Source organism: Dermochelys coriacea, chromosome 1, assembly GCF_009764565.3.
Source record: "Dermochelys coriacea isolate rDerCor1 chromosome 1, rDerCor1.pri.v4, whole genome shotgun sequence".
In the NCBI taxonomy this organism is placed as follows: domain Eukaryota; kingdom Metazoa; phylum Chordata; order Testudines; family Dermochelyidae; genus Dermochelys; species Dermochelys coriacea.
In genome coordinates this window covers 55,335,380-55,362,455 of record NC_050068.2, presented here as the reverse complement: position 1 = coordinate 55,362,455, position 27,076 = coordinate 55,335,380, and the positions used below count along the sequence as shown (strand labels likewise).

Here is a 27,076-nt window from a genome sequence, read left to right as displayed (position 1 = left end):
GCAGCTCTACAACCTCTTTCTGTGTCGGTTACCCTCCCCTTGGATGGGTCTTTCCCACCTGCGGATTGGACATTAACGTACACTGATGTATCCTTGGAAGAATTGGGCGAGTGGAAACATTGGGAGGGTGTGGAGGGCGCGGACAAAATTTGGCGAATCGGGGGCAAACCTATTCTTCCCCGTCGTTATTTACTGGCAGCTGCTCATTATTTTCATTCCCTGGGCCATGCTGGTATTCAAGGCACAGTGGCTGCCATACTCCAATCCTGGGCGGCACCACACATTTATCCTGCAGTGAAGCGTATTCTTGGATCCTGTTCAACTTGTTTTGCATTCTCTGCTATGACTCGGTCTGATGCCAGTTCGCGGGGGGGGAGACCTTGGGCGAATTTCCCGTTTCAGCATCTGCAAATGGATTATGCAGACATGCCCAAGTGTTCAGGATTCCATCACCTTCTCGTTATAGTGGACCAGCTATCTGGGTGGCCTGAAGCGGTACCGACGAGGAAAGCAGATGTGAGGTCTGTAGTTAAGTTTCTAATGAAGGATATTGTACCTAGGTTTGGTGTTCCTAAAGTTATAGATACAGATCGAGGCTCGCACTTTACTGCGAAAATTTTGGAGGAACTGTATAAATGTTTGGGAATCACTCGACAATTACATACTCCGTATCACCCTCAGTCTGCTGGTCAGGTGGAACGCATGAACCGAACAGTAAAGACAATGATAGCAAAGTTCTGTAAGGAAACTGGACTTAAATGGCCGGAAATCCTGCCAATCGTCTTATGGCATATAAGGCGGACACCGCGCATGCCCCTGGGCCTGTCCCCATTTGAGGTGTTATTTGGTAGACCCGCTTTAATTCCAGGAACCTACGTTCCAGCACATGCTAGTCTCTTGGATGGTGACGAAACTCTGGCCAAATATGTTGCTAGGTTACAAAAGGAGCTGATTGATAATCAATTTAAAGCTCAATTGTGTCAAACTGCACCGCTGGGATTGCAAATTCACTCATTTAAGCCAGGGGATTGGGTTATGGTAAAAAGGATTCCCCGCACAGACCCCTTGGAACCTAGGTGGGAGGGGCCGTATCAAGTTCTGTTATGTACTTATTCTGCTTTAAAGGTTGCAGGAAAGAGCTCGTGGATCCACCACAACTACGTTAAAGCAGCGACAGCGCCTCCCCAGGACCCGAGTGATCCAGCGTACGAACCATTCCACGGATGAATATTACAACCAACCCATGGACCGAACCCTCCAATTACTGGAATCTTCACAGCCCACCAGGACTTCTTGTATTTCTCTTTTGGACTTGTATATTGGGAATAGGGGTTTTTGTATGGTACCGGGGCGGATGTTATTATTGGTATGGTTGGCCCGGGGGCTTTTCCCCCTACTCCCAAGTCCAGTACAAGGGTGGGCAGGTAATAGTTTTTTTAATTTGACTCGGGCTATTACGCAGAATATAAATAAAACACAATGTTGGATATGTATCCATACCCCCACATATATTAGTCAAGGAATTCCATTGGTGGGGGTCCCTATCCCTACTAATGAAACGCGGTTGTCTACCTTATGGGCTAATACTACCTTTCATTGGAATATCACTATTCAAACATGGTCTATTGACATGGTGGCCCAGGGCAATTATGCAATCTGTGTTAGAAGAAATTGGAATCCTGAAAATGGGAATTTTGTAGGAACTTTTATGGGGTGCAATCGTACTATCAAAATTAGTTCGGGGATGGCAACCGTTTCAAATTATTCAAGGGCCCCTTGGCCCATCCCTGAACGATCAGGGTGGTATTGATGTAACCACACAGCCTATAAAGTTCTTCCAGTAGGATGGTATGGTACCTGCACCCTAGGAGCAATAATCCCTGCTGTAACAGTTTATCAGAGTCTAACACGAAAAGAAATTCGCAATATAGTATGGAGGGATCGGCGAAGTATCCCTTTTAATTCCCTTATCGAGCGGCCCACGGGTTTTCATTCCTTTGCGCGCTGGTTTCTGCCAGGGTTAGGAGTAAGTGAGCTAGAAAAAGCTATAGTTAATATTTCTGCTGCCTTAGAGCAGATGGCCAATGCCACTGCAGATGCTTTATCTGCCCTCCAAACTGAAGTCACACAATTATCTCAAACAACCCTGCAAAATCGCTTAGCATTAGATTACCTCCTCGCTAATCAGGGTGGGGTATGCGCTTTAGTTAACTCCAGCTGTTGTGTTTTTATAAATCAACACCATAGGGTAGAGACTGATATCCATATCCTCAAGCAACAGGCGACTTTATTTCATCATATCAGTCTTGATAATACCAGTACTGGATTGCAGGAAGTATGGAATTGGCTCACATCATGGATGCCGGATCTCGGGGTCTGGGGAAGACGTGCTCTGTACATGTTCATATTGATTGCTGTTTTCTTTGCCTTTGTATGTTATTTGTATGCCTTCAATGTTGTAAAATGTGTTATTCGCAGTTATTAGTCCTTCATCATGGTTACTCAGCTCCTATATAGTGTTAACTGATGTACAAAAAAAAAAGGGAGGACTGTTGAGGGAAAAGCTAATATGTACAGAGCTGGCACCTTTTGGCGCCAGCCACTGCCTGTGCAGCACAGACCGCAGCACATTTGGGGAATCGTTTCGGGCCTTGAAACTGTTCAGCACAGACCGCAGCACATTTGGGGAATCGTTTCAGGCCTTGAAACTGTTGTCCTTCCTGTCTTTGTGGTATGCGAGGCACGTTGTGTAACTGCATGTTCCGTTTTAATGATAAAGTTGTTGACATTCTCAGAACACGAGAAAGCACTCACCAGAGAGTGGCTGAGGATGGGGGTGAGGATGGAATTCATTGGTTAAGGGTGCCGATGCACGAGGGCAGCACGCGATGTCAGATGGTATATAAGCTTTGCATAAACTGTATACGGTGTCCCCTCCTGACTAGCAGGAGGGCACCATGCTCGAGCGTAATACATTAAACACAGACTGGAAACTCTGCAGATCTGGACCTGGTTTTTGGTGCCTCAGCCTAAAAACTTGAACCGTGCGTGACCGATCAGGTATAATTCGCAACACTTGTGTGAACCCCTTATGCTTAACAATCTGTCCAATCTTGTATTTAGCTGTGACACTCTGTGTAGAGCTCTGAAGGAGAGCTCTGTGAAGCTCAAAAGCTTGTCTTCTACCAGCAGAAGTTGGTGCAGTAAAAGATTATCACACCTACCCTGCCTCTCCCAACAAATTGGAGTCAGATCTGAGAGCAGGACTCAGGAGCTCTTTGACAAGCTGTGTGCCAGCAGTCACTTACCTGCCGCTATAGGTATCCCAAGCAGATTATAAATTAAGGCAAGGACCAGATTTATTTGTATTCTTCTTACTGTCCTCTTTGATAGATGAATACTAGCAACCACGTCCAGTAAGTCATTCTGCAAGAGAAAAGCACAGACAGTTTTTCAAAGCCCCACCCAGGCACACTTCTCAGAACTGACACAAGGAAAAAGATTACATTGAACAATTGAGCTCACTCGAATAAGAACGACATCTGCAGCTTCAATGGCAACATCCGTGCCTGTTCCAATAGCAATGCCAACGTCTGCTCCAGCCAATGCCGGGGAATCGTTGACTCCATCTCCAACCATGGCAACCTTCTTCCCTTCGTTCTGGAGTTCCTGAACCTTTGCGACTTTGTGAGAGGGCAGAACCTCAGCAAAGACCTTTTTGATGCCAACCTACAAGCAGGGAAAGGAGAAAAAACCCAGTAGAGTAGAAAGTATAGATGACCCTTCTGATATGCTTTAACCACAGAAAAGAAAGATTAAAAAGTGATGATTATTCTGGGGTCCCCATGCTTGAACTCCATTGAGGGCTTCACTAGCAACTTGCATGGACTCTGAAGGGCAACACAAGTTTTGGAAAATGGGACTGAATGCAGTCACATCCAGAGTGGCAGCTGCAGAGACTACAGACTCCAGTAAGCAATGCTCCTCCTTGATTCAGGCACTGCATAGTACTGCAGGTCCTACTGTAAAGCTTCCTTGGCAGAACATACAAGGCAAGTGCTCTAAGGGTTAACTCAGTCATTTTCTAAACAGGTAAGTATTGATGCGCTTTGGCATCCCCTTCCTCCAGTATTATGTATTATTTATGTTACTATAGCACCTAGGAGTCCCAGTCAGAGGCCAGGACCCTGTTGTGCCAGATGCTGTACAAACACAGTCCCTGCCACACAAAGCATATACTCTAAGTATATGACGAGAGACAACAGAGTAATAGAGATAGATGGGGAATTACAAGCCTTTCACTTCACACGTAACATAGGAGTCATAAATAACAGGCTTCTAGATTAGTAAATATAGCGAAACCTTCGTTATTCAAAGACCTCATGAAAACATAACACAATATACAAGAAGGATTACAAGTGTCGTGCATGAGCAAAAAAAAAGCTGACATTACTGTAACAGACAAGGTGATTTTGTACGATGCTATTGTCCAGTTTTGCTATTTGGTGGATTACTTAAATGAGTAATTGAAGGCAATAGTAGGAGCAATAGTAAGAAAAAAAGGACAGTAAAACAGAGGGAAAGATGGGAGCATCAGAGTGAGAGAAAACTTAGATGAGTGGCTAAGTAGAGCAATGATGTAGCTATACCTTGATAGGTGACATCGATGGGCTATGATCAGATACATTTTATATAAGCCACTGTCTGTATTTTAGAAAGCAACCATTAGTAGTAACAACTCTGCTTAAGGGGCTGATCCTGTTACCACTGAAATCAATAGCAAAACTCCAATTAACTTTAGAGGAAGCAGGAGAGGGCCCGAAAGGAGTTTTCCTATGTCACTAGAAGGAACACTACCTTTAAGTGAAAGGAAGCAGGAGGCTAACCGTTAGGGGGGAAATTGCTGTCAAAAAACAAAAGCCTGCATTATTCTTTTTTCTCTTGGGAGCTTTTGCGAGCGGTCCTAGGACTCGGTTATTTGAACAGGACTTCATGGTAGGCCCAGCTTACTGCTCCCTTCCAGTTCATTTAGCAACTTCCTTCTTGGCACCATCAAAATGCTTTTACAAAGCTGTGCCTAGGGCTCAGAAATTCACAAGAAAAAAAAGAGTGCAAAGGGGTACAGCAACTACTGCACGGGGCTGAACAGCCACTGAGCGACGCTGAATGCTCATTTGCTCTTCCGTGGGAGCTGACGGAAGCTCTGAGACTCCTTGTCTGCTAGCTCCCACTATAACTCGCTTGCATGAGCCTACCTAATTGTTAAACTCATGCGGGTAGAGATTGTATTTTTTCCTCCTTTGCATAAAACACCTTGCACATCTCTATGCAAAGGCTAAAATAACCAGCAACAACGGTTCACTGCCTCAGGTCGAGTGTTTAGAACATTTGTTTTATACAAAAGAAGAGTACCTGAGTAGCAATTGCTTTTGCAGTTTTTCTGTTGTCCCCTGTTATTAGCACCACATCTATTCCCATATTTTGCAGGGTGTGCACAGCGAGCACTGCCTCCTGTTTGACGGTATCTGCTATCGCGATCATTCCACACAACGCACCTTCACAAGGAAACAGTCTCAGTTAATTAAAGAAAGGCACGGAAAGCAAAGTGGGGCCACGGGCATGTCTACACTACAATTGGGACATGTGGCTGCAGCACATGTAGATGTACCCAAGATACCTTTGATCTAGCTGGCTCGATTCACAATAATAGTGAAGCCGCAGCAGCATGGACAAGCCCCACTTGCCCAGGGCCTTAGGTGCATACTCTATTGGACCACCCATGCTGCTGCTATTGTAACTCAAGCTAGCTTTGATTTAGCTACATCAAAAACTTGCTCAGGTATATCCACATATGCTGCAATAACACCTCCGGATTACAGCGTAGACACATCTCAAAGAAGCTAGTGTGATTCCCCCACCCTGCCCCTGCTTGTAAAAAAATATATGTAGGACTATCAAACACATTACTTCAGCATTTATAATATTTTGAGTGAATTTAGTGTTCACAAATATAGTAATGATCACTGTCTGAAGACTGCTACAGTGCAAACACACACACACACACACACACACACACACACACACACACACACACTCTTTGCTCTGACTATATGCTTCTGTTCAGATCTAACATTTATCATCCTTATTATTCCAGTCCTGGTTGGCTTTTATGCATGCAGTGCCAAAATGGGCCATATGAGGTGATGGTTTTCTGATGACAAATGGGGACTTGGGCCAGAAATTGCACTGGTGGTGTCATTCAAGTCTGGATTTGAATGCATGTCTCCAGAGGGAAGGAGCTACCTCTCTTTTGAGCCACCTAACTCCTCAGCAGATGGCTTTCTCTCAGAATATTTTTTTCTTTTTACAACATTACACTTGCCCTCTACTCGAGATAGCCTAGCTGAAAGTTGCATGCCTGCTGCCTGCCATGCCAGTCTGAAATATTTCATATTGACAAGTACTGCAAGTTGTATTTCAAAAATTAAGGGCTTATCTGAAATGAGTCGCAGCCCCCAACTCTTTAATTACAGTCACTATTGCTGGAGGAATAGTGGTCAATCAACGATTTTTTTTGAAGTCCTGTGTTACAGTGAGAAAGGGTAGTAAGTCAAGGGTGGTGATGGGGCAGGGGATGATCTCCCAATGGTAGGCCCAGCAACTGTAGAGCAAGTCCCTCTTTTTGATGCTGCTGGGAAAAAATAAGGACATTCAGTCTCACTGGATCCACTACTGATAATGGGCAGCAGGCTGAAAAATGGAAGTGTCTGCAAAAATAGCTCTAAGGGCGCAACAGGATCAGACCAGAATGATTAGTTAATATTTATGTAACAAAGCCCAGAGTTGTGTTAGACACTGTACCAAACGTAAGCAGCAGACACATGACCTGCCCCAAAGAATTTACAATCCATTATTAATTATTATTATTATTTGTATTGTAGTAGTGCTCAGGACCACAGTTGTGGACCAGGGCCCTACTGTGCTACACAAGAGCCCCAACGAGTTCACAATCTAATCCATCTTTTATTTTGTGTTTCAACCATATAAAAAATGCTCATGTTTGACCATGAAACATTTTAACGAGTGATAAGTGATGGAATAGGTCACCCTGTGATCCTTCAGATGACAATGTGAAGGCAGGAAGGAAGCAGGTTTGCAAGCTGACTTCTGTTTTGGCAGCATCTCTTTTCAGAATGATGGTTCCAGCCAAAAGGAGACTCGGAAATTACTTTTTAATTAAAGCCATTTTGCAGATTACACATTACACACTTAGAGTTCACAAACAATTTATGGCCAAAAGGTAAGTAGTCTCTTGTCACTCTAACTTAGAAAGACACCCTCTAAAGTAATAAATAGTTGATATCTGATTCAAGCAGGGTTACTTGCAGGGTCAATGTGATGTGGTATTTATATTTTCATTGAGTCACTTCAAATAATTTTAAATTACCATCTATAGCCACCAATATGGCTGTCTGTCCTTTCATTTCATGGCCTGTCATTGCATCATTAACATCACTGGATATAAGCAAGCCATTCCGTCTCATCCATTCACGATTTCCAATCAGCACTGAGTAGGTCAGAGGGGTTGCTTCACCTGTGGTAAACAGAAATAAAAACCAGGAGGAACTTAAATAACCATCCACAAGCCAGAAGGAGAAACCTCTGAAGATGGGTAAAGTCAGATTAGGATGCAATCAGTCACTAACCTGCTTCATCTTAAAAAGAGACATGCAGCTACTTTGGAAACTAAGACAGATTTAAGCCTTATGATTATCTGCTCTGGCAGTGGTGATGTCTGGAATTTTCTATTACATGTCAATGATCCTGTAGCCTTTTAGATAGATTGAGACTTGCCTTGGTTTTGATCAGCAACAAAAACTAGAAAGTGTTACTCTCCTGTTCTGCCAAGACCTACTGGAATGCTAAACAGCACTTCACATTATAAAGCTCTTTTCTACTTTGGATTCCAATCCTGAAAACACTTGCACACACCAGTATCTTTATGCATGTGAACAGTCCCCTTGAGCTCAGTGGATGTATTCACAGGCATAAAGACAGTCACGCACAAAAGTGCTTGCAGGACCAGGGCCGTAGATATCCCAATTATATTTTTCCAATGTTTTTTTTTTTACACAAGGTTATAGCAGAAGTAATGTTGGGAGTGGGAAGCAATGAGGAGTGCACAGGAGAGGAAATGATCTGGTAAAGAAAAGATGTTTCAAGACTTGTAAAGAAGGAGCAAGATAGATTCCACAGCATGAAAACAAATCTTGGTGCCTATGCATCTTCCACAATGAGATCAACTGAATTGTCAACAGCAAAACATTAGTAGACAAAATGTGTTTTATAAGGGATGTAACTATAATTCTATATCTAAAAGAAACATTTATCCCAAGGATACATGTGCATCCATTCAATGGTGCCTTTAATTAAACACTTTAAGGGATATTTGAGAAGATAACCATGTACACTTAATCCATAAGGTTAAAGTAAGCATGGGCTAAAAAATGGCAGAAGGGCAGCAAGGCAAGAGGATAGGCGAAAGTGGGGACTGTTCTAGGTGGAACTATACTGCAGATTAGCAAATTTGTGCTCTCTCCTGGCTTTCTCGTCTTTTCAAATGGAACTTGCCATTTTGTTTTTATGTGGTATGAAGTCTGAATAAGAAATCCCTTGATATATTGCGGAGGGTTCACAGAGAGCCCTCTTGATTAAAGGATTGGACAACATGCTTTATAGTGATAGACTCAAGAAGCTCAATCTATTTAGTTTAACAAAGAGAAGGTTAAGGAGTGACTTGGTCACAATTGTTCAGTACCTACATGGGGAACAAGTGTTTGATATTGGGCTCGTCTGTCTAGTAGACAGAGGTATAACGGGATCCAACCTCTAGAAGCTGAGCTAGACAAATTCAGACTAGAAATAAGGTGTACATTTTTAACAGTGAGGGCAATTAACCACTGAATAACTTACCAAAGGTTGTGGTGAATTCTCCATCACTGACAATTCATAAATCAAGATTGTGTGTTTTGATAAAAAAATATGCTCCAGCTGAAACAGGAATTAAATCAGGAAAGTTTTATGGCCTATGTTATACAGGAAGTCAGACTTAATGATAACAGCGGTCCTTTTTGTCCTTAGAGTCTATGAATCTTACTACCTATTTGTCACATGTGCTTGCAAAGCACCCATCATTTTACTATCTAAGTACTCAGCTAGCTTTCCAGCCACACTAAGAAAAAAGAATATTGCTTTTCTCCCAATGATACATTTTAGCTACTTTGTATTTTCTAACATAATCCCACCTTCCCTGCTGCAGGAAGCAAGTTCTAATTGTGTATATTTCACCATGGCTGGTATTGTTGATTTTGCAAACCTCTCTTTGTAGTTGGCTATACGCTTTGAAGGCAGACATACCATCAGATTCAGAGACCATGATCGATGAACTGTGTCCCAGCGAAACTGTGCTGACACTGCTCAGGTAAGCATTCTGCTCGTTCAGACTCTGCTCACTCTGGCCCACTATAGCTTCCACATTGCGGACTTTACAGCTGATTCCACAGCCTGGGACTGCCTGAAAATCTGTGCAGTATCCCAGGCTCTCTGTGCCAAGTTCCTGAAAACGTAATAATAATGAGAACTTGTAACACACTTTGAATCATCCAAGTGATGCACAAATATCAGCTAATTCATTCTCAAAACACCACAGCAAGTTGGTCTCCTCCTCCTCCTTTTACAAAGAGGAAACAGAGAGAAAGATTAAGTGATTTGCTGGAAGCTACATGCAGCATCAGTGTCAGAATGGGGACTGGAAGTCAGAAGTTACTGGTTTCTAATGCTATTATTAGATTTCTAGAAACAGGGATCACCATATCAGATCAGATCAGAGGTCCATCTATTCCAGTGACCCATCACTGATAGTGGATAATATCAGATTCTGCAGAAGAAAAAAACCCATAATGGAAAACCTGCCCATAAATAAGTACCAGGAAACTACACAGTTGCCTTGTGCCCCAAGTGTGACTGTTTATATTCCTTATGGTTTTTTGATCCAATCTCTAATCTACCACTACACCATGCTGCCTCTTGGAAGAATCAACTTTCAACTAGGCTGTCGGGGAGTATGAGCTTTTTTTAAAATGACTACAGTTAAAAAAACCCAACGTATTTAATTCTTAAAAGCTACTGGTTTGACCCATGGACTAAGAAACAGCTCGTCTCTGGTGCTCTTTTTGGGACTTTTAAAGAAAATGAAATCTTACAACAACAGCCTTTATTATTGAATCAGAGGGAGAAGTTAAAGAATGGGGTTGTGTGACGTGGTATGTACACCGTAGAGGCCCTGAATGGGTTATTGTGTGCCTGAGAAGCCAGTTCTGTTACCTGGCTGCACCTGGAGCGACAGGCAGGCTGAACGGATCATGAAGCCCAGCTGGGCAGGAGCAGGCGGTTAGTATGCAGAGAGGAAGTTTGTAGCAGATGGGAGTGGCAAGGAGAGAGTCTGCAACCACTTTCTGGGAACAGAGATGGTGAGGAGGAAGCTGGGATGGGAGGAGAATAAGCTCTGGGATCCTACCCCTGAAAGGCAGGTCAATCTAGGGAAGTTGCAGAGAAGAGAGCCTGAGAAAGGCTGGGTAGGAAGGAGCCCAGGGAAGCAGCAGCATTAAGTGGGACAGTGCCAGACCTCAGCTGCTGGTTATACAGTCCCTGGGCTGGAATATGGTGTAGTGGGAGGGCCACTGGCAAGGTGGTATGAGTCTGGAGAAGTGAACATTAGAAAGCACTGAGGCAAAGGTGAGAGAACCACTGGGCCCAGAGTCAGGGGTCAGAGACCTGACACAAGGTCTTGGAATTATTTGTTGGACTTTTGTTTGTTGAACTTTGTTACCCCGAAAGGGGAGGACATAAATATTGTGACCTGGCCAGAGGGCCGAGTTACAGAAGAGAGACCAACAGAGCAACCATCAGGAGGGGACGCCATATAGGGAGAGAGCCGCTAAGCCACGCCGGGCCACGAGGAGGCGCTCCTGCAGTGAGTGAACCACTTCACAGGTTGCCAAGACCATTTTTTATAACTCTAAATTTATAAAGAGGAAATAGTCAAATTAAAAAGCTAATGGACCCTAATAATTTCCGAGGTATTCACTGAATTCAACAGAGCTATCCACGGCCTATTGAGCAGTCTAGCAATAGTTTAGAAATGCCAGTGGATATACTACGAATATATTCAAATAGGTAAGGGCTATACATGCAAGCTATGGTCAGGTGACAAGTAAGGCATGTGATAAGTAAGGTATGTGATATTATAGAAGTGACTCACGCACAAGAAAGAGTAGATTCAAAAACAGCAACCAGGAGAAGATAGCCCATTTAAAAAATATACGGCAGGCATCCAGTTCATTGCCAATTAGAATTCTTCTCCTTCCAAGTAAGCATTTTAATTTGCTAAGTGTTTACCCCTAAAGGTTTATACTAGACGTGTTGGATATTCATATTGCTGACAAATTTATCTTTTCGTAAGTCAGTTAACATTGGCCAGTAGCTTTTATGTAAGCGTAAGGGGAGGCTGTTATTTATGATTGCCTTCCTTTTGTGTTTCTGGTTGTGTTTTCATTCTTCCTGAAGTATTAGGGAAACACATGCCATAGATAGTATTTGCTGATTTGCACAGAGATGGGTAATCTCAGAGACTAGCCATTTGTCAGACTCAAAGGCTCGCAGTTCATGTGATACTTAGGTTTGTTAAAATCTTTCTGGTTAAATTTAGTGATCAGATAAATGACTAACAGAACTGGCTACTGTCAGGCAGTGTGAGAGAAGGGACTATACATGCTTCTTGTAAATTATTAAATGTAAATCACCATTCACCTGTCCACAGTCCAGTTCCATGTTCTAGGTATCCATTCTATGTATTTATTTGAAAGTTTAAACTAGGTGGCTGTTGCCAAGGCAACTAAATTATTATTATTATTATTACAGTAGCATCTAGAAGCTCCAACCAAGATCCTGGCCAAGATTGTGTCAGACACTGTAACAAACATCATGAGAGACTGTTCCTTCCCTGAAGATCTAAAGATCTTAAGATCTAAATATGACAGACAAAGGGTGAGAGGTGAAATGACTTGCCCAGTGTCACACACCAGATCAGTGGCAAAAACTGAATTAGAACACAGATCTCTGAAATCTCAGCTCAATGCACTTCCCACTAAACCATGCAGTTTCTTGTAACACCACCAGTTATAAATCATAATGTAAAACTCCCCCTCCCCCACCCCCGGCTGCAGCTCAACTACCCATTATTAAAAGTCATCATAAGCTTGGCCAGAATAAATGCTGCACTGTAATCTGAAGGTCACCAAACTCAGGCTCTGACAAATCAGCAAGGGAAAGCAGATTCCAGATGAACTGGCCTTTTACTAAGAGGACCTGTCGTCAGCCAGAGGAAATTTAAAACCTGGAACTGACACGGAGACCGACTTAGCAGATCCTAACTCCCATGGTAGGAAGCATGTAACATCCTGCAAGTCGCCAGGTTAATTACTAGCTTACACAGCTGGAACTGTGATTCAACCCACAATGCAACAGTACTAACATCTTTCACTTAGGTCAGGCAGGGAGCTATGTTCATTGCAGACACTAAGATCCTATTCACAACCGGGAATGGAAAGTGGGAATCCCAAGTCTAAATCATTTAAACAGAAGCAAGAAGCTAGGGCTTGCCATTTCCTGACCATCATCAGGCTGGAAACCACATTCTCAGTGCTGTTCATAAACCTGGTTTTTCTAAGGGCTACTGGCCATGATCAGATTTAAGGTCCTAAAGGTTTGTAAAGATGCAGGTCTCACTGTGAAGCCAGGTCTACCCAGCTGTGTCTGGCTTTTTCAGTGCAATACTGCTGCTCACACATATATCCTTGGGCAATACTTGAAATACATACCTCTTTACAGTATTTAGTGACAGCCATTCCTAAGGGATGCTCACTGCTGGCTTCTGCAGTGCCGACAATTGCAAGTACCTTCTTTAGGGACAGCTTAGCCGTGTCCCCTAGCAAGAGCATCCTCATGACCTTAGGAACGCCACAGGTGATGGTCCCGGTTTTATCAAACATCACAGTCTTTATCTGCAAGAAACAACATATTTCAATTACTGCTGTAATATTAAACACAAGCACAGCGAGTATGAGAATGGTTGGAATATATGTACAATATAATGTCTCTGTTCAAGTGTGTGTGTAGTTGAGAAGTATAATCAATTAATGAATGTTCATTAATATTTTACTTTTTATGCACACACAACATTCAAAATAGGCACATCATTGGCAGTCAACCTTCTCTGCCTGTATAAAAAGAGAATAATCTACACAAGTTACAATGTCTAAACCATGAACTGTCCTGTGCTACAATTCTACCTAATGTTCTTTTCCTTCTCTGAGTGATTGTCATTAAAATGTCAGCATTTACCATAAAATTACCCCATCTTGATAACTTAGACAATGTGGTTATTTCCTATTTTAAGTATAAGTAAAACTGGGGTATTTCACTATATAATAATTAGTTACTACAAGTGTTGCAATTTTAATGGCAAGCAGCATGTGCACAGAATTCATGAAATGTTTATTTAAACTCAACTGACTATCTAAAGTATTAAATCGTGGCATGTATTTTCCTCTCTCAACATGAGAAGAACAGTTTTTAGATGCTGTACTAAAGACCAATGAGCAGCAGCATTTGTATGGTGCTTTGAAGCAGTTCAAACATGAACTCATTAAATGTCACAAGATTCCTGAACGCAGGGGGGGAAGTACTTGTAGTAACCACTTGACAGCTGGAGTAAAGATGAGGAAACAAAGGTGAAAGTGACTTGGCACAAGGTCATACAGCAAGTCAGTGGCCCAGCTGGGATGAGAAGTCAGGATCTGCAGTCTCTCACCCCTTTGCTGTGACCATAAAGAAACACTGCCTCTCTCTGTGATTCCAAAAAGTATCTACCTTCAAAATGATAAGAGCAATGACCAATTTAAAAAAAAAAATTTCCATAGATTAACAGAATTTGCTGGGAAATTTTGTTCTAGCTGGCAACCAGTATAAATGGTATTAATACAACAAACTTCCATGATAAGCTATTAACCTTGTGGGCCATTTCCAGGGGTTTTCCACCTTTGATGAGAATACCATTCTGAGCAGCAACTCCTGTGCCCACCATCACAGCTGTTGGAGTAGCCAAGCCCAAGGAACAGGGGCATGCAATGCACAGCACAGTGATTGAGGTTTGAAATGCAAACCTCAGTATTACTTCAGCTTTTGAGAGGTGTTTGTTCTGATGCTGCAAGTAAAAAAAAAAAAAAAAAAGAGATTTTTTTTGCTAACGTAGGAGACAATGTCTAATAAAGAGCAGTAATTTCAAACATGCATCTATCTGGAAATCTCAGATATAGAAAAGAAAACAGAACAACATATTATAGTTATCAGGCATACTGGGAATATTATATTCATTTAGCAGCAAGTCCCACCCTCAGAGCACAGATTGATGGGCAGCATGATGTACCTTGATTTTGGTAAGACTTTTTACACAATGATGCATAAGAAAACTAGAGGAATGTGGTCTAGATGAAAGTACTATAAGGTGTGTGCTCAACTCATTGAAAGACTGTACTCAAATAGTAGTTATCAATGGTTTGCTGTCAAACTGAGAGGTTGCATCTAGTGGGGCCTCACAGGGGTCAGTCCTGGGTCTGATACTATTCAATATTTTCCATTAATGACTTGGATAATGGAGTATATATATGCTTATAAAATTTTCGGATGACACTAAGATGGGAGGAGTTGCAAGCACTATGGAGGACAGGGTTTAAAACTCAAAATGACCTTGACAAATTGGAGAATTGGTCTGAATTCATAAGATGAAATTCAGTGCAAAGTACTTCCCTTAGGAAGGAAAAATCAAATGCACAACTACAAAATGGGGAATAACTGTTTAGGTGGTAACACTGCTGAAAAGAATCTAGGACAGTGGTTCTCAAACGTGGTCCACTGCTTGTTCAGGGAAAGCCCCTGGCGCACCGGGCGTCTGCAGGTTCGGCTGATCACGGTTCCCACTGGCTGCGGTTTGGTGCTCCAGGCCAATGGGGGCTGTGGGAAGAGTGGCCAGCACATCCCTCGGCCCGCACCGCTTCCCGCAGCCCCCATTGGCCGGGCACAGCAAACCGCGGCCAGTGGGAGCCGTGATCAGCCGAACCTGCGGACACGGCAGGTAAACAAACCAGCCCAGTGCACCAGGGGCTTTCCCTAAACAAGCGGTGAACCACAGTTGAGAACCACTGATCTAGGAGATTATAGCGGACCACAAACTGAATGAGTCATCAATGTGATACAGCTGCTAAAAAAGCGAATATGATTCTGGGGTGTATTAACAGGAGTATTGATTGTAAGATACAGGAGGTAACTGTCCCACTCTGCTTGGAACTGGTGCAGCCCCAGCTGGAGAACTGTGTCCAATTCTGGGCACTACAATTTAGGAAAGATGTGGACAAATTGGAGCGAGTCCAGCAGAGAGCAACAAAAATGAGAAAAAGTTTAGAAAACCTGACCTATGAGGAAAGGTTAAAAAAACTGGCCATGCTTAGTCTTGAGAAAAGAAGACTGAGGGGAGACCTGATTACAGTCTTCCAATATGTTAAGGACTGTTATAAAGAGGACAGTGATCAGTTGTTCTCCCTGTCCACTGAAGGTAAGACAAGAAGCAATGGGCTTAATCTGCAGCAAGGGATATTTAGGTTAGATATTAGGAAAAACTTTCTAACTATAAGGGTAGTTAAGCTCTGGAATAGGATTCCAAGGGAGGTCATGGAATCCCCATTACTGGAAACTTTTAAAAACAAGTTGGACAAGCACCTGTCAGGGATGGTCTAGGTTTAATTGGTCCTGCCTCAGCGCAGGTGGCTGGACTTGAGGACTTCTTGAGGTCCCTTCCAGCCCTACATTTCTATGACTTTATGCTGGGATCCCATTGGGACTGGGGAGAAGGGATCCTCCACCAGAAGAAGACAACGACCTGTTCCACAGTGAGCTGTAGCCAAAGGATCCACATAGTGGTAGATCCATTGGCATTACACCTTTCACCTGTCACCCCCCCCCAAACTTCTTCTGTCCCAAACAGGGGCCCCCAAAATTTTGCTTATACCTCACTCCTGTGGAGATTTACCCCTTGGAGTAATAAGCATTGCAAATGCAAAAGTGCTGCTATGCAGATTTGTTCCCAGGTAATAATACAACCTGCTGTGTTTTCCCCTCCACTCACGAGGATAAATATGCCATCTCTGGGATGCACAGTCTTCCACAATCTATGAGCCTGGCAGGACAGTTTACACATCTTAAACATAATCAATATGCCATTCATCTTTCTAAAGACCAGCTCCATGATCAGCAGCAGTTGCAAACCTGTCAGCAATTCCTCAGCTCTCTGGGAAATCCAACTACTGGATCATATTCATCCCTGGTATATCTCCACTGATTTCATTTTTTGCCAGAATCCCATGCAGAGATGAAGATGGACTGACAACTCTGTTGAGGCTGGCCAAAAAGTAACTACATAAACATATTTAGTTTATTCTACACAGAAACCCAACGTATTTGAGAGTTGAGGGTGCTTGGCATCTGGCAGTATCAGCCCTTTGGAAAGTACAAAAGCTACATTACTAATATGGGGTTGTTAAGAGCAAATGTTGGGACCAACGGCACTACTTACAGGAAAGTATTTCTGAACAACATCAAAGTTTATAAAACCAATTGTGATCCACACTAGCAATGTTGCCATTGAAATGATGATGATAAATGGAACAAAATATCCACTAAACTTATCAGCCAATTGCTGGATGGGTGCCTACAAAAATAAAACACAAAGATACTTGTTTTATGACTAAACCAACAAAGATAAGCACAGAGTGGACATGATAACATCTACCAACCCTTATTCCATAACTGCGTTGGTTTTTTTAAGTCTGTTTCTTGCTCATTCTAAAACAAATATCACAAGAGCAAAAGTCTTGCTGATTTATACACAAAGTGCAGTATTTTTATTTTTACCTTTGACATCTGAGCTTCTTCTACCAATTTCACAATTTGTGCCAGGGTGGTGTCAGACCCCACGTGAGTTGCATTAACGAGAACTGAGCCATGCGCATTTATAGAACCTGCAATCACTGTGCTCCCAGGTTTTTTAGTGACTGGCATGGCTTCCCCTAGGACAAAAGAGCAATAGGGTCAGGACAACTACCTAAGTAGTCTGGGAGCACAGGAACATAAAGATAGATAGCCTGCTACATGCTAGATAATAATTCAGTTTTGAACCATAATTTGAAAGACTTTTTTTTTAAAGGCTGTATCACTTTTCAGGAAAATGTTTTCCATGTTCATTTTCACAGCAGGAGCCTCAGCAACCATCCACTGCCTCTTTCTTGCTCACTTCGTCACTCGCTCCCCTCCAGAGGCCTGATCCAAAGCCCACAGAGGTCACTCCATTCACTCCAACAGGTTTTGATCAGACACCACGGCAGAACCTACAGGCTGTTTGGCTAGCAGTTATTGAGTCTGAAGGTTATTGATGCCAGTGCTAGCCCACTGGGGGTCCTAATCAGGAATATTTCTCCCCCCACACACACTAATAATTAATAGGGAGCCCACTTGAGCTGCTCAGGGGCCCTAAGCAGTTGCTTAGTCTGCTTATGCCTACCACCGGCTCTGCCTACTGTTTATTTTTAAAGCTTTGAATGGACGTGTCCCAGCGTATCCAAATGACCTCTGATCCCTGCCACTCATAAAGATCAGAATCAGCTAGTTCAATGTGCCTCAGCTGCAACCTTGAGATAAATGAGCTAGACTAGTAAGGTTGTTTTTTAATTATGCACCTCAGCCAGGGAATTCACCATTTATCACATTACCAGTCAGTCTGCTCAGGCTCAGCAGACAGTCGGAACGAGGTGGAACAATACTGTAACAAGTCTGTGGCCACCTAGGACATCACTATGCTGCACTGCCTGGCCACTTAGAACATCATGAGGTTAGTGGGCAGGGAATTCAGATTTTCATGTTCCAAAATTGCATTACAGTGAGTTAAAGGAGAACCCGCTTTAGCCGTACTCCTCTGAGCACAGGGCCTGAAACTCTTCCTGGCCCTTGTACAAACTACGCACAGGGGTGGGAAGGGAAGGCTCCTTGGTCTTTCACTCCTTCTCTTCTGTACACCACCACAAAGGCCAGGGACAAACTGGCTCAATACATGCAGATACCTTAGGAGAACTTCTTTTGGCATCTATGTCAGAGAGCAAGCGGTCTAGCCCCTTCCCTTCCAGAGACTAGAGAAACTGTCACCTTTGCAAAGTTCCCATGTGCACACTGTGACAAGTGCTAGTACACTAGGAGCCAATTTGTATTTCCTTAGTCATATTTTTTTCTACACATGGGGTTAATAATGTGGTTGGTTCTCAAAATGAGAAAATTTCACCCACTCCTCCAAAATCATATCAAACTCAAACCAAGCAACCAAATGAACAGTTAAGATTTATAGTTCCTTTAAAGAATTTATAATGGCAGGAACCAGATTAAAAAATAATATATCTATGTCTCTGTCTCAACATCACAGTTTCCCATGTGGAAATGTCATGAAGTAGAAAAAATTCTGATGAGCATAGCAAATGTTAGGCAATAATGCTCTCCTTCTATCCTGCTCCCTTGATGAATGCCTGGGGTTGTCGTTCTCAATTCCGCACATTCACTTCCTGATGGATTTGAGATATTGTCTATTCACAGTTTATTAGTTAGTTTTTAAAATGCACCATTTTTGCAAATATTCTTCCACAGAAAACTCCCTCCAGGTCTCCAGCACCTTTTAGAACTAAGACAACTGTGCCTAAAGCCCCTCAGTCCTCAAGTCCACGTGACACTGCTCTTAGCTGATCAACAGAAGTCATGATGGTCAGAATTCGACAGAGGCATCTAATCCAGATCCAGTCTTCCCCAGAGTCCAGTGTAACCAGATATCAGGGTTTGAATCAGCCTGGTATAAAGGCCAGTTCCATAAAGTAGTCTGAATCTGTATCAGAACTTTCCCAAAGCTAAGAGGAGTGGATGAAGAGGAGAATGAATATGGGGAACAAGTGTGACCAGTTTAAGAATGAGATCCAGCAGCCAGCTAGCTTTGCTAAGCATAAAGAAAATTACCAGTAATGAGAGATTCATCTGCCATAGAGCTGCCTTCAATGACTTTTCCATCAACTGGGAACTTCCCACCAGGGACAACTTTTACAATGTCACCCCGCTGAACCAGTTCAACAGCCACCTGCTCCTCCCTGTAAGAAGCACCCAATTATGAGAGATGAACAATTTGATCCATCCCGTTAATAGGAAAAAAAATGCTTTTACCATTAAATGCATCAGATCTAGTCAGCCCATCACAGCAGGCTGAAGGTCTTTGGGTGAATAATATATACCTGATGACGGAGTGGTCAGGTCCAAGAGTCACTATGGTAGCTTCAGTAGCTTGGAGAGACATTAGTTTAGCAAGTGCTTCTGATGTTTTACTCTATGAAAACAACATAAATAAAGATAAATGCTTGAGAAGTTGGTCCAGTAAAAGATATTACCTCACCCATCACCCATTTTAAGTAGACATGCACAGGAGACTGGACTTGATGACCTCTCAAGATTCCTTCCAGACCCACAGTTCTATGATCCTGTGTATGCAGTTAACATAGCAACCCACCAAGCTCTTATCAAACTGCAGCGTACGCCACACTGCATGCCAGAAACACTCCTATCAAAATACATGTACACAGTTTCTGTTCATAGAGATGCCATATTATTTTCTTCATTACTGTTCATAAGTGCTTAACGTGTAGACTGGTTACCTTTGCTATGTGTTCCAACCATCTCCCAAGGGAAATGAATACGAATAACATGGGTGGTGTGTCAAAGAACGTGACAGGGCTTTCTTCTGCTTTTTCAGCTATAGCCACCACCAAGATCACACAAGAGTATATATAAGCAATAGTTGTGGCCAGCACAATCAGTACATCCATATTGGCTGTTTTGTGCTTCAGTGATTTGCAAGCTTGGATATAAAAGTACCATCCACCGAGGAACTGTCAGTGAAAGTATATACAAATGCCTATTAATCACAGCAGTGAAAGCAAGGCATATACAATACAAATTATAGCAAAGAGCTGTAAATAGTGAGGCTGATGTTAATGAGCCTGATTTTTAGCTCACACTAATTTAACCATGGTCTAACTTCAATGGAATTGTCTTATAATGTAAAACCCTTGGGGAGAGAGACTGTCTTTTTGTTCTCTTTGTGCAACACTTCACACAATGGGGTCCCCTGTCTATGACTGGACCCCCTACCTGCTTCCGCAATACAAATGAAAAATAATGGAGTTACTCCTGATTTACATCAGTGTGTGTAAGAGAGAATTAGGTCCATTAAATAGAAATGTTCTAAAATAGTTAGATGTAGTCATGTCATAGCAGGACTGTGAGGAAATGCTTTTAAAGCCTCATTACAACAGAACAGGAATGCAGCAAGAAAAAAGTAACTTAAGTTCACTGCTACCTGACCCACTCATCGCTTCTGTCTCACTTTTATCTTACCCACTTTTCACTTCTCGATCCCTACCCCTGTGCTCCTTTCCCCCTCTTACTGCTCTGTGTTGTACACATCCCTCGTTTACCCTCTCACATTAACTGCTGCAGTCTCAACCACCCTGTGAGGTTAGTAGGTCAGTATTATTATCCTTTTATTACAGTGTAGGGGAAAACTGAGGCATAAAGATTAAGTGACTTGCCCAAGGTCACAGTCATTGACCAAATCAAGAGTTGAACTCAGGACCTTAACTCTTCTATCATAATGTTCACCCCAGCATGCCACCCCTTTATTTTCTCTCTTCACCTGTCATGTCATGCCTGGTTAGATTGAATTCTTTGGGAAGAGGGTACCATCTTATCTATCTATAAAGGTAACTAACACAACTTGGGTGCCATATTACATATATATAATAAGATATACAGAGTAAGATGGTACCCTCTCCCCAAAGAATTCAATCTAACCAGGCATGACATGACAGGTGAAAGAGAAAATAAAGGGGTGGCATGCTGGGGTGAACATTAATGATAGAAGAGTTAAGGTCCTGAGTTCAACTCTTGATTTGGTCACTGACTCGCTTATATATAGGGCCACTTTATCCTATATATCCTGAATTTACAGGGGGGTGGATGCAATCCAATAAGGCTTTCCAGTCTAATTTTTTGTATTAAATCAGATTATGTAAGGGGACATTGAAAGGAAAGAAAATACCCAAGAAATACTGTTTACATACCTGAACTAAAGTGCACAGGACAAAGAAGAGAAGATTTAAAATAGATAATCCAGGAATTAGATTTCGTTCCAGCACCATAGTGCCATGCTGTTGGCCAGCAGGTATTAGCATATATATCATTAAGATTAAGACAGGGATTCCAAACACTAGGCTGCACAGGAAAGATTTCCTCCATCTGAAAAGTAGAAGTAGTGAATCCATGGTATTAGAGTACACTTTGGTAGTACTGGAGCCAAATACTGCACATGTACAGCTCCCCAGCTGAGCCAAGCGCATTCAGCCCTCGGCAGAACTGGCTCCAAGTCATTACTTCTTTCCAGTGCTTAAACAATTTGGCTTAAGAAGTTCCTGTGCCATCTGCATGTTTCAGATACATAACTCTCTACAAGTAAAAACTGCAACGTAATCCAAATGGGTATAAGAGTAATTGAACTGAACAGCAAATGACTAAGTATGTGCATATTAAATATGCCTTGCACAAGCATAAACCAGATTAATTGTTGTGCAGATTACGATCACACTTGCAGAGGCCCTCTCTTTGTGAAAGTCATACTTACTGTTTTATTTCCTTTTTGTGATCCAAGTTATGAGCATTAGGGTCTCTCTTGGCCAAGGAAGCATGAAAACCAATTTCCTTTTTATTAAAAAACAAGACAAAAGAGTTTGATTAATTGAGATTTATTACGTACAACAGATGAAAACTTCATCTAAAAGGATAAATTTAAGATCAGAAATGTCAGAACAGGGGACTGTTCCATGCTTTGGTGAATGCCTCCTTATTTATTTATTTATAGTGCCTGCCAAAGTGAGAGGAGTTCAGATAATGCCGATGATGATGGAGTAGAAGACAAAACATGGATGGTAAGGTACCTCTATTATAACACACATCCACAGTCATAACAAATCAAACATCCTGGGTTTAACGGTGGATGCAGCCGGGATTTTGAAGAACTGATACTTCCCCTCAAACTTCACTGAGGAAACGTTTAAAACAAATACAGTAGAACCTCAGTTACAAACACCAGAGTTACAAACTGACCAGTCAACCACACACCACATTTGGAACTGGAAATACACAATAAGGTAGCAGCAGAGACAGCAAAAAAAAAAAAAAAAGCAAATACAGCACAGTACAGTCTTAAACATAAACTACTAAAAAATAAAGGGAAAGCAGCTTTTTTCTTCTGCATAGTAAAGTTTCTAAGCCGTATTAAGTCAATGTTCAGTTGTAAACTTTTGAAAGAACAACCATAACATTTTGTGCAGAGTTATGAACAACCTCCATTCCTGAGGTGCTCGTAACTCTGAGGTTCTACTGTTCACAAAATAAAAATAAATAAATAAAAACACCATATGGAGAGTGAGACATCGTTAAATCTGGTGGGTCTATGAACCTGGAATGCTGTGTGCAGTTCTGGTCTCCCATATTTAAGAAGGATGAATTCAAACTGGAACAGGTACAGAGAAGGGCTACAAGGATGATCCGAGGAATGGAAAATTTGTCATATGAAAGGAGACTCAAGGAGCTTGGCTTGTTTAGCCTAACGAAAAGAAGGTTGAGGGGAGATATGATTGCTCGCTATAAATATATCAGAGGGATAAATACCAGAGAGGGAGAGAAATTATTTAAGCTCAGTACCAATGTAGACACAAGAACAAATGGATATAAACTGGCCATCAGGAAGTTTAGACTTGAAATTAGACGAAGGTTTCTAACTATCAGAGGAGTGAAGTTCTGGAATAGCCTTCCAAGGGAAGTAGTGGGGGCAAAAGACCTATCTGGCTTCAAGATTAAACTCGATAAGTTTATGGAGGAGATGGTATGATGGGATAACATGATTTTGGCAATTAATTGATCTTTAACTATTCACGGTAAATAGGCCCAATGGCCTGTGATGGGATGTTAGATGGAGTGGGATCTGAGTTACTACAGAGAATTCTTTTTTGGGTATCTGGCTGATGAGTCTTGCTCATATGCTCAGGGTTCAGCTGATCGCCATATTTGAGGTCAGGAAGGAATTTTCTTCCAGGGCAGATTGGAAGAGGCCCTGGAGGTTTTTCGCCTTCCTCTGTAGCATGGGGCAGGGGTCACTTGCTGGAGGATTCTTTGCACCTTGAAGTCTTTAAACCATGATTTGAGGACTTCAATAGCTCAGACATAGGTGAGAGATTTATCGCAGGAGTGGGTGGGTGAGATTCTGTGGCCTGCGTTGTGCAGGAGGTCGGACTAGAAGATCATGATGGTCCCTTCTGATCTTAATATCTATGAATCTATAAACATGATAGGATCTCCTTAACGGTACAGTACTGCAGGTATATGTCAAGCCACCATAGAAAGCAGCAATGAACAGCAGCATGGCAGGAGCCAAAGCAACAAACTATTTAGAATGGGACTGCCTTTCCATGTGCTTCTATACTGTGCCCAGCACAATGGGACCCCAAATCTGACTGGAACTTTGCAGGGCTACTGGAATATAAACACCACCACTGTTAGCACAGGTGCATTTACACTTGATAACTGGCATTATCTGAAAGGCCAGTGGTAGGATTTGCTTTACAGAACCACCACCACCACCTTACAGCTTAATGTACCATTTATCAGTAACTCCCACCATTTACTTGGCAACTCACTGTAAGGCTGTACCAATTCTGCAGTTTGGAAACACTCTCTGAAGGAATATCCTAGAGCACAAAATGAATTTAACCGATTTTGGTACAATCTGTTTCCCTGTCATAGTATAGTAACTCCTCACTTAACATTGTAGTTATGTTCCTGAAAAATGCAACTTCGAGTGAAACGATGTTAAGCGAATCCAATTTCCACGTAAGAATTAATGTAAATGGGGGCGTTAGGTTCCAAGGAATTTTTTTTTTGCCAGACAAAAGACTAGTGTATGTATGTGTATATATATATACACATACATACACACACACACACACAGAGTATAAGTTTTAAACAAACAATTTAATACTGCACACAGCAATGATGATTGTGAAGCTTGGTTGAGGTGGTGAAGTCAGAGGGTGGGATATTTCCCAGGGAATGCCTTACTGCTAAATGATGAACTAGCAATTGGCTGAGCCCTCAAGGGGTTAACTCATTGTTAATGTAGCCTCACATGCTACAAGGCAGCAGGAATGGAGGGAGGGGAGACAACATGGCAGACAGAGACAGAGACACACACTGTGTGTGTGTGTGTGTGTGTGTGTGTGTGTGTGTGTGTGTGTGTGTGTGTGTGTGTGTGAGAGAGATGTGCATTTCCCCTTTAAGTAGGCTGACCCACTCTTAAGTACACTGCCTTGTTGAGTTAATCAGCAATCTGAGACTGCAGCAGCTGCTGTCAGGAAGCTCCCTCCATCCTGAGCCCTGTCGTGTGTCTCCCTGCTCTATGGAGATGGGGTAAGCGGGGTGCAGGAGCAAGGGGGAGGGGGACACCCCGACATTAGCCCCGCTCTTCTCCCTCCCCCCCCACCAGCAAGCAGGAGGCTCAGGGTGCAGCTCCAAGGCAGAGGGTAGGAGCAGCACATGGCAGTGGGGGGAGGGACAGCTGAACTGCCGGCACTTAAGGGAGCGGGGAGCTGATAGGGGACTGTTGGTCCACCCTGGTTCCAAGCCCCCACCAGCTAGCTGCAACAGGCTGCTCTTCCTGCAAGCAGTGGACAAAGCAGGCAGCTTTGCACAACTTTAAACAAGCATGTTCCCTAACTGATCAGCAACGTAACAACAAAACAACATTAACCGGGACAACTTTAAGGGAGGAGTTACTGTACTCTCTGCCATACTGTTCACACAGATAAATTACACTCCCTCCTGTCCCTCCTGGAGAAAACTAAAAGCATCCCTAGCAAAACTGGCATGATGATACTTCACTATGTAACAGATTTTATGGACATAGTGGTTACTGCTGAGTTGGTATTATTTTCTTTAGAGGCATATTACAAGGTGTTTTGCTTTTAAGAGTCTGCTCTGAACATCTATTGTGCATCTCACTGATTATTCTGAACAACCATGGGAATCAATTCCAATTAAAATTGAGGTACAATAGAACCTCAGAATGGAGGTTGTTCATGTGACACTCTGTACCTCAAAGTAACACCCTGGAATCCCCATATTCACCACCATCATATAATTATTATATGTTTTGTACTAAGTATGCCTTGTGAAGTATCATTTTAAAAGTCTTGATCTGTTGAACATTAATATCCCATTGGATTGTATGTGCTATCATTACATGTGAGGGTATGAAGTATTGCTGTATGTGTTACTGAAATATGTTGTGAGGTTGGGAACACCCACAACCAACCTTTCAGGTACAACAACAGAGTAGCCAGACAGCGTCAACGGCTCATCAACATCCATCAAGAAAAGAATCCACTATCCTAGAGATTTCCTGGAGGAGGCACATACGCCATGGGAGTGAACTAATCCACATCATAGCAAAGATATTTTCAGCAAGGTGTGGAAGAAACTATAAAAGAGGGGGAGTTACATCTTTATTTGGCTTTGCTCCCTCCACAACTTAATATCTGGAAACACATCTGGAAGACAAAGACTTTGAACTGGGGAGGGTGCAGGCCGGGAAAGAGTCCCAGCCTGTGTATTGAGGATATGTGACCTGTTTGTACCCTCTGAGACACGGCTTGATTCAAACCCTGTTTAGTTTGTAGAACTCAGACTGCGAATTTATTTTTATTTCTTAAGTAACCAACTTTGATCTCTATGCTTGCTACTTATAATCATTTAAAATCTATCTTTCTGTAGTTAATAAATCTGTTTTATATTTTATCTAAATCTGTGTTTTGGTTGAAGTGCTTAGGAAATCTCAGCTCAGTTTGCAAAGGCTAGCGTGTGTCCTCTCCACATCACGGAAGAGGCAAACTGGGTAATGAACTTACACTAGCCAAGCTTCTGACTAGAGCAAGACGGTACAGTTCTGGAGTGCAAGGCTGGGGAGGTGGGGGGAACTGGCTGGAGCCTCCCTGTTGATGGTTCATGCGTGGCTGGGAGATCATTCATGTAACTCAGTTGGGTGTGTCCCTGCCTGTGGATGTCTGCGTAAGTGCAGTGCCTGTCAGAGGTTTGTGGCTTGACACAGCATCACAGTGTGAGAGGGAACCCCAGATTGGTGGGACAGAGGGCTCAGCAGTCCCATAGTCCAGGTTGCACCCTAGGAACCCCATCGCAGTTGGTAACTCTGAAATGTTTGGAACTGAACAAAACATTATAGTTGTTCTTTCAAAAGTTTACAACTGAACATTGACTTAATACAGCTTTGAAACTTTAATATGAAGAAGAAAAATGCGGCTTGTAACCATCTTAATTTAAATGAAACAAACACAGAAACAGTTTCCTTACCTTTTCAAATCTTTTTTTTTAAACTTTCCCTTAATTTTTTAGTAGTTTACATTTAACACAGTACTATAATGTATTTGCCTTTTTTTTTCTTTTGGTCTCTGCTGCTGCCTGATTGCGAACTTCCAGTTCCAGATTAGGTGTATGGTTGACCAGTCAGTTCATAACTCTGGTGTTTGTGACTCTGAAGGTCTACCTTACGTTTTCAAAGTGGTATTTACCTGGGTTTAGTGCTTTTTTGCTGCAAAGAGGCTCTTAGAGTCTCTAGGTGGCAGTAGAAAGCAGTCTGAGGTAACTTCCATTGGTCTATCTGCAGTTCAGAGAAGGACCTGGTGCAGTATACTGAGCAGTAATG

At 42.4% G+C, this 27,076-nt stretch overlaps 1 protein-coding gene across 9 annotated transcripts in view; it reads right to left on the bottom strand.

Annotated features, from left to right (window-relative positions):
- ATP7B (ATPase copper transporting beta) overlaps positions 1 to 27,076 on the bottom strand; it is an 80,141-nt gene that overhangs the window by 12,304 nt on the left and 40,761 nt on the right. For 6 of the 9 annotated variants that reach the window (XM_043504468.1, XM_043504469.1, XM_043504467.1 and 3 more), the window contains 14 exons: positions 21,926 to 22,002; positions 21,369 to 21,543; positions 19,902 to 20,135; positions 19,485 to 19,576; positions 19,216 to 19,343; positions 17,083 to 17,237; positions 16,745 to 16,879; positions 14,129 to 14,323; positions 12,939 to 13,121; positions 9,418 to 9,616; positions 7,448 to 7,594; positions 5,413 to 5,555; positions 3,526 to 3,729; positions 3,309 to 3,426 (listed from right to left, as the gene is read on the bottom strand). In XM_043504468.1, the coding sequence (XP_043360403.1) occupies positions 3,309 to 3,426; positions 3,526 to 3,729; positions 5,413 to 5,555; positions 7,448 to 7,594; positions 9,418 to 9,616; positions 12,939 to 13,121; positions 14,129 to 14,323; positions 16,745 to 16,879; positions 17,083 to 17,237; positions 19,216 to 19,343; positions 19,485 to 19,576; positions 19,902 to 20,135; positions 21,369 to 21,543; positions 21,926 to 22,002 (2,185 nt within the window). The remainder of the gene's footprint in view (positions 1 to 3,308; positions 3,427 to 3,525; positions 3,730 to 5,412; positions 5,556 to 7,447; positions 7,595 to 9,417; positions 9,617 to 12,938; positions 13,122 to 14,128; positions 14,324 to 16,744; positions 16,880 to 17,082; positions 17,238 to 19,215; positions 19,344 to 19,484; positions 19,577 to 19,901; positions 20,136 to 21,368; positions 21,544 to 21,925; positions 22,003 to 27,076) is intronic. The other 3 variants (XM_043504464.1, XM_043504465.1, XM_043504466.1) reach the window with 3 other exon arrangements.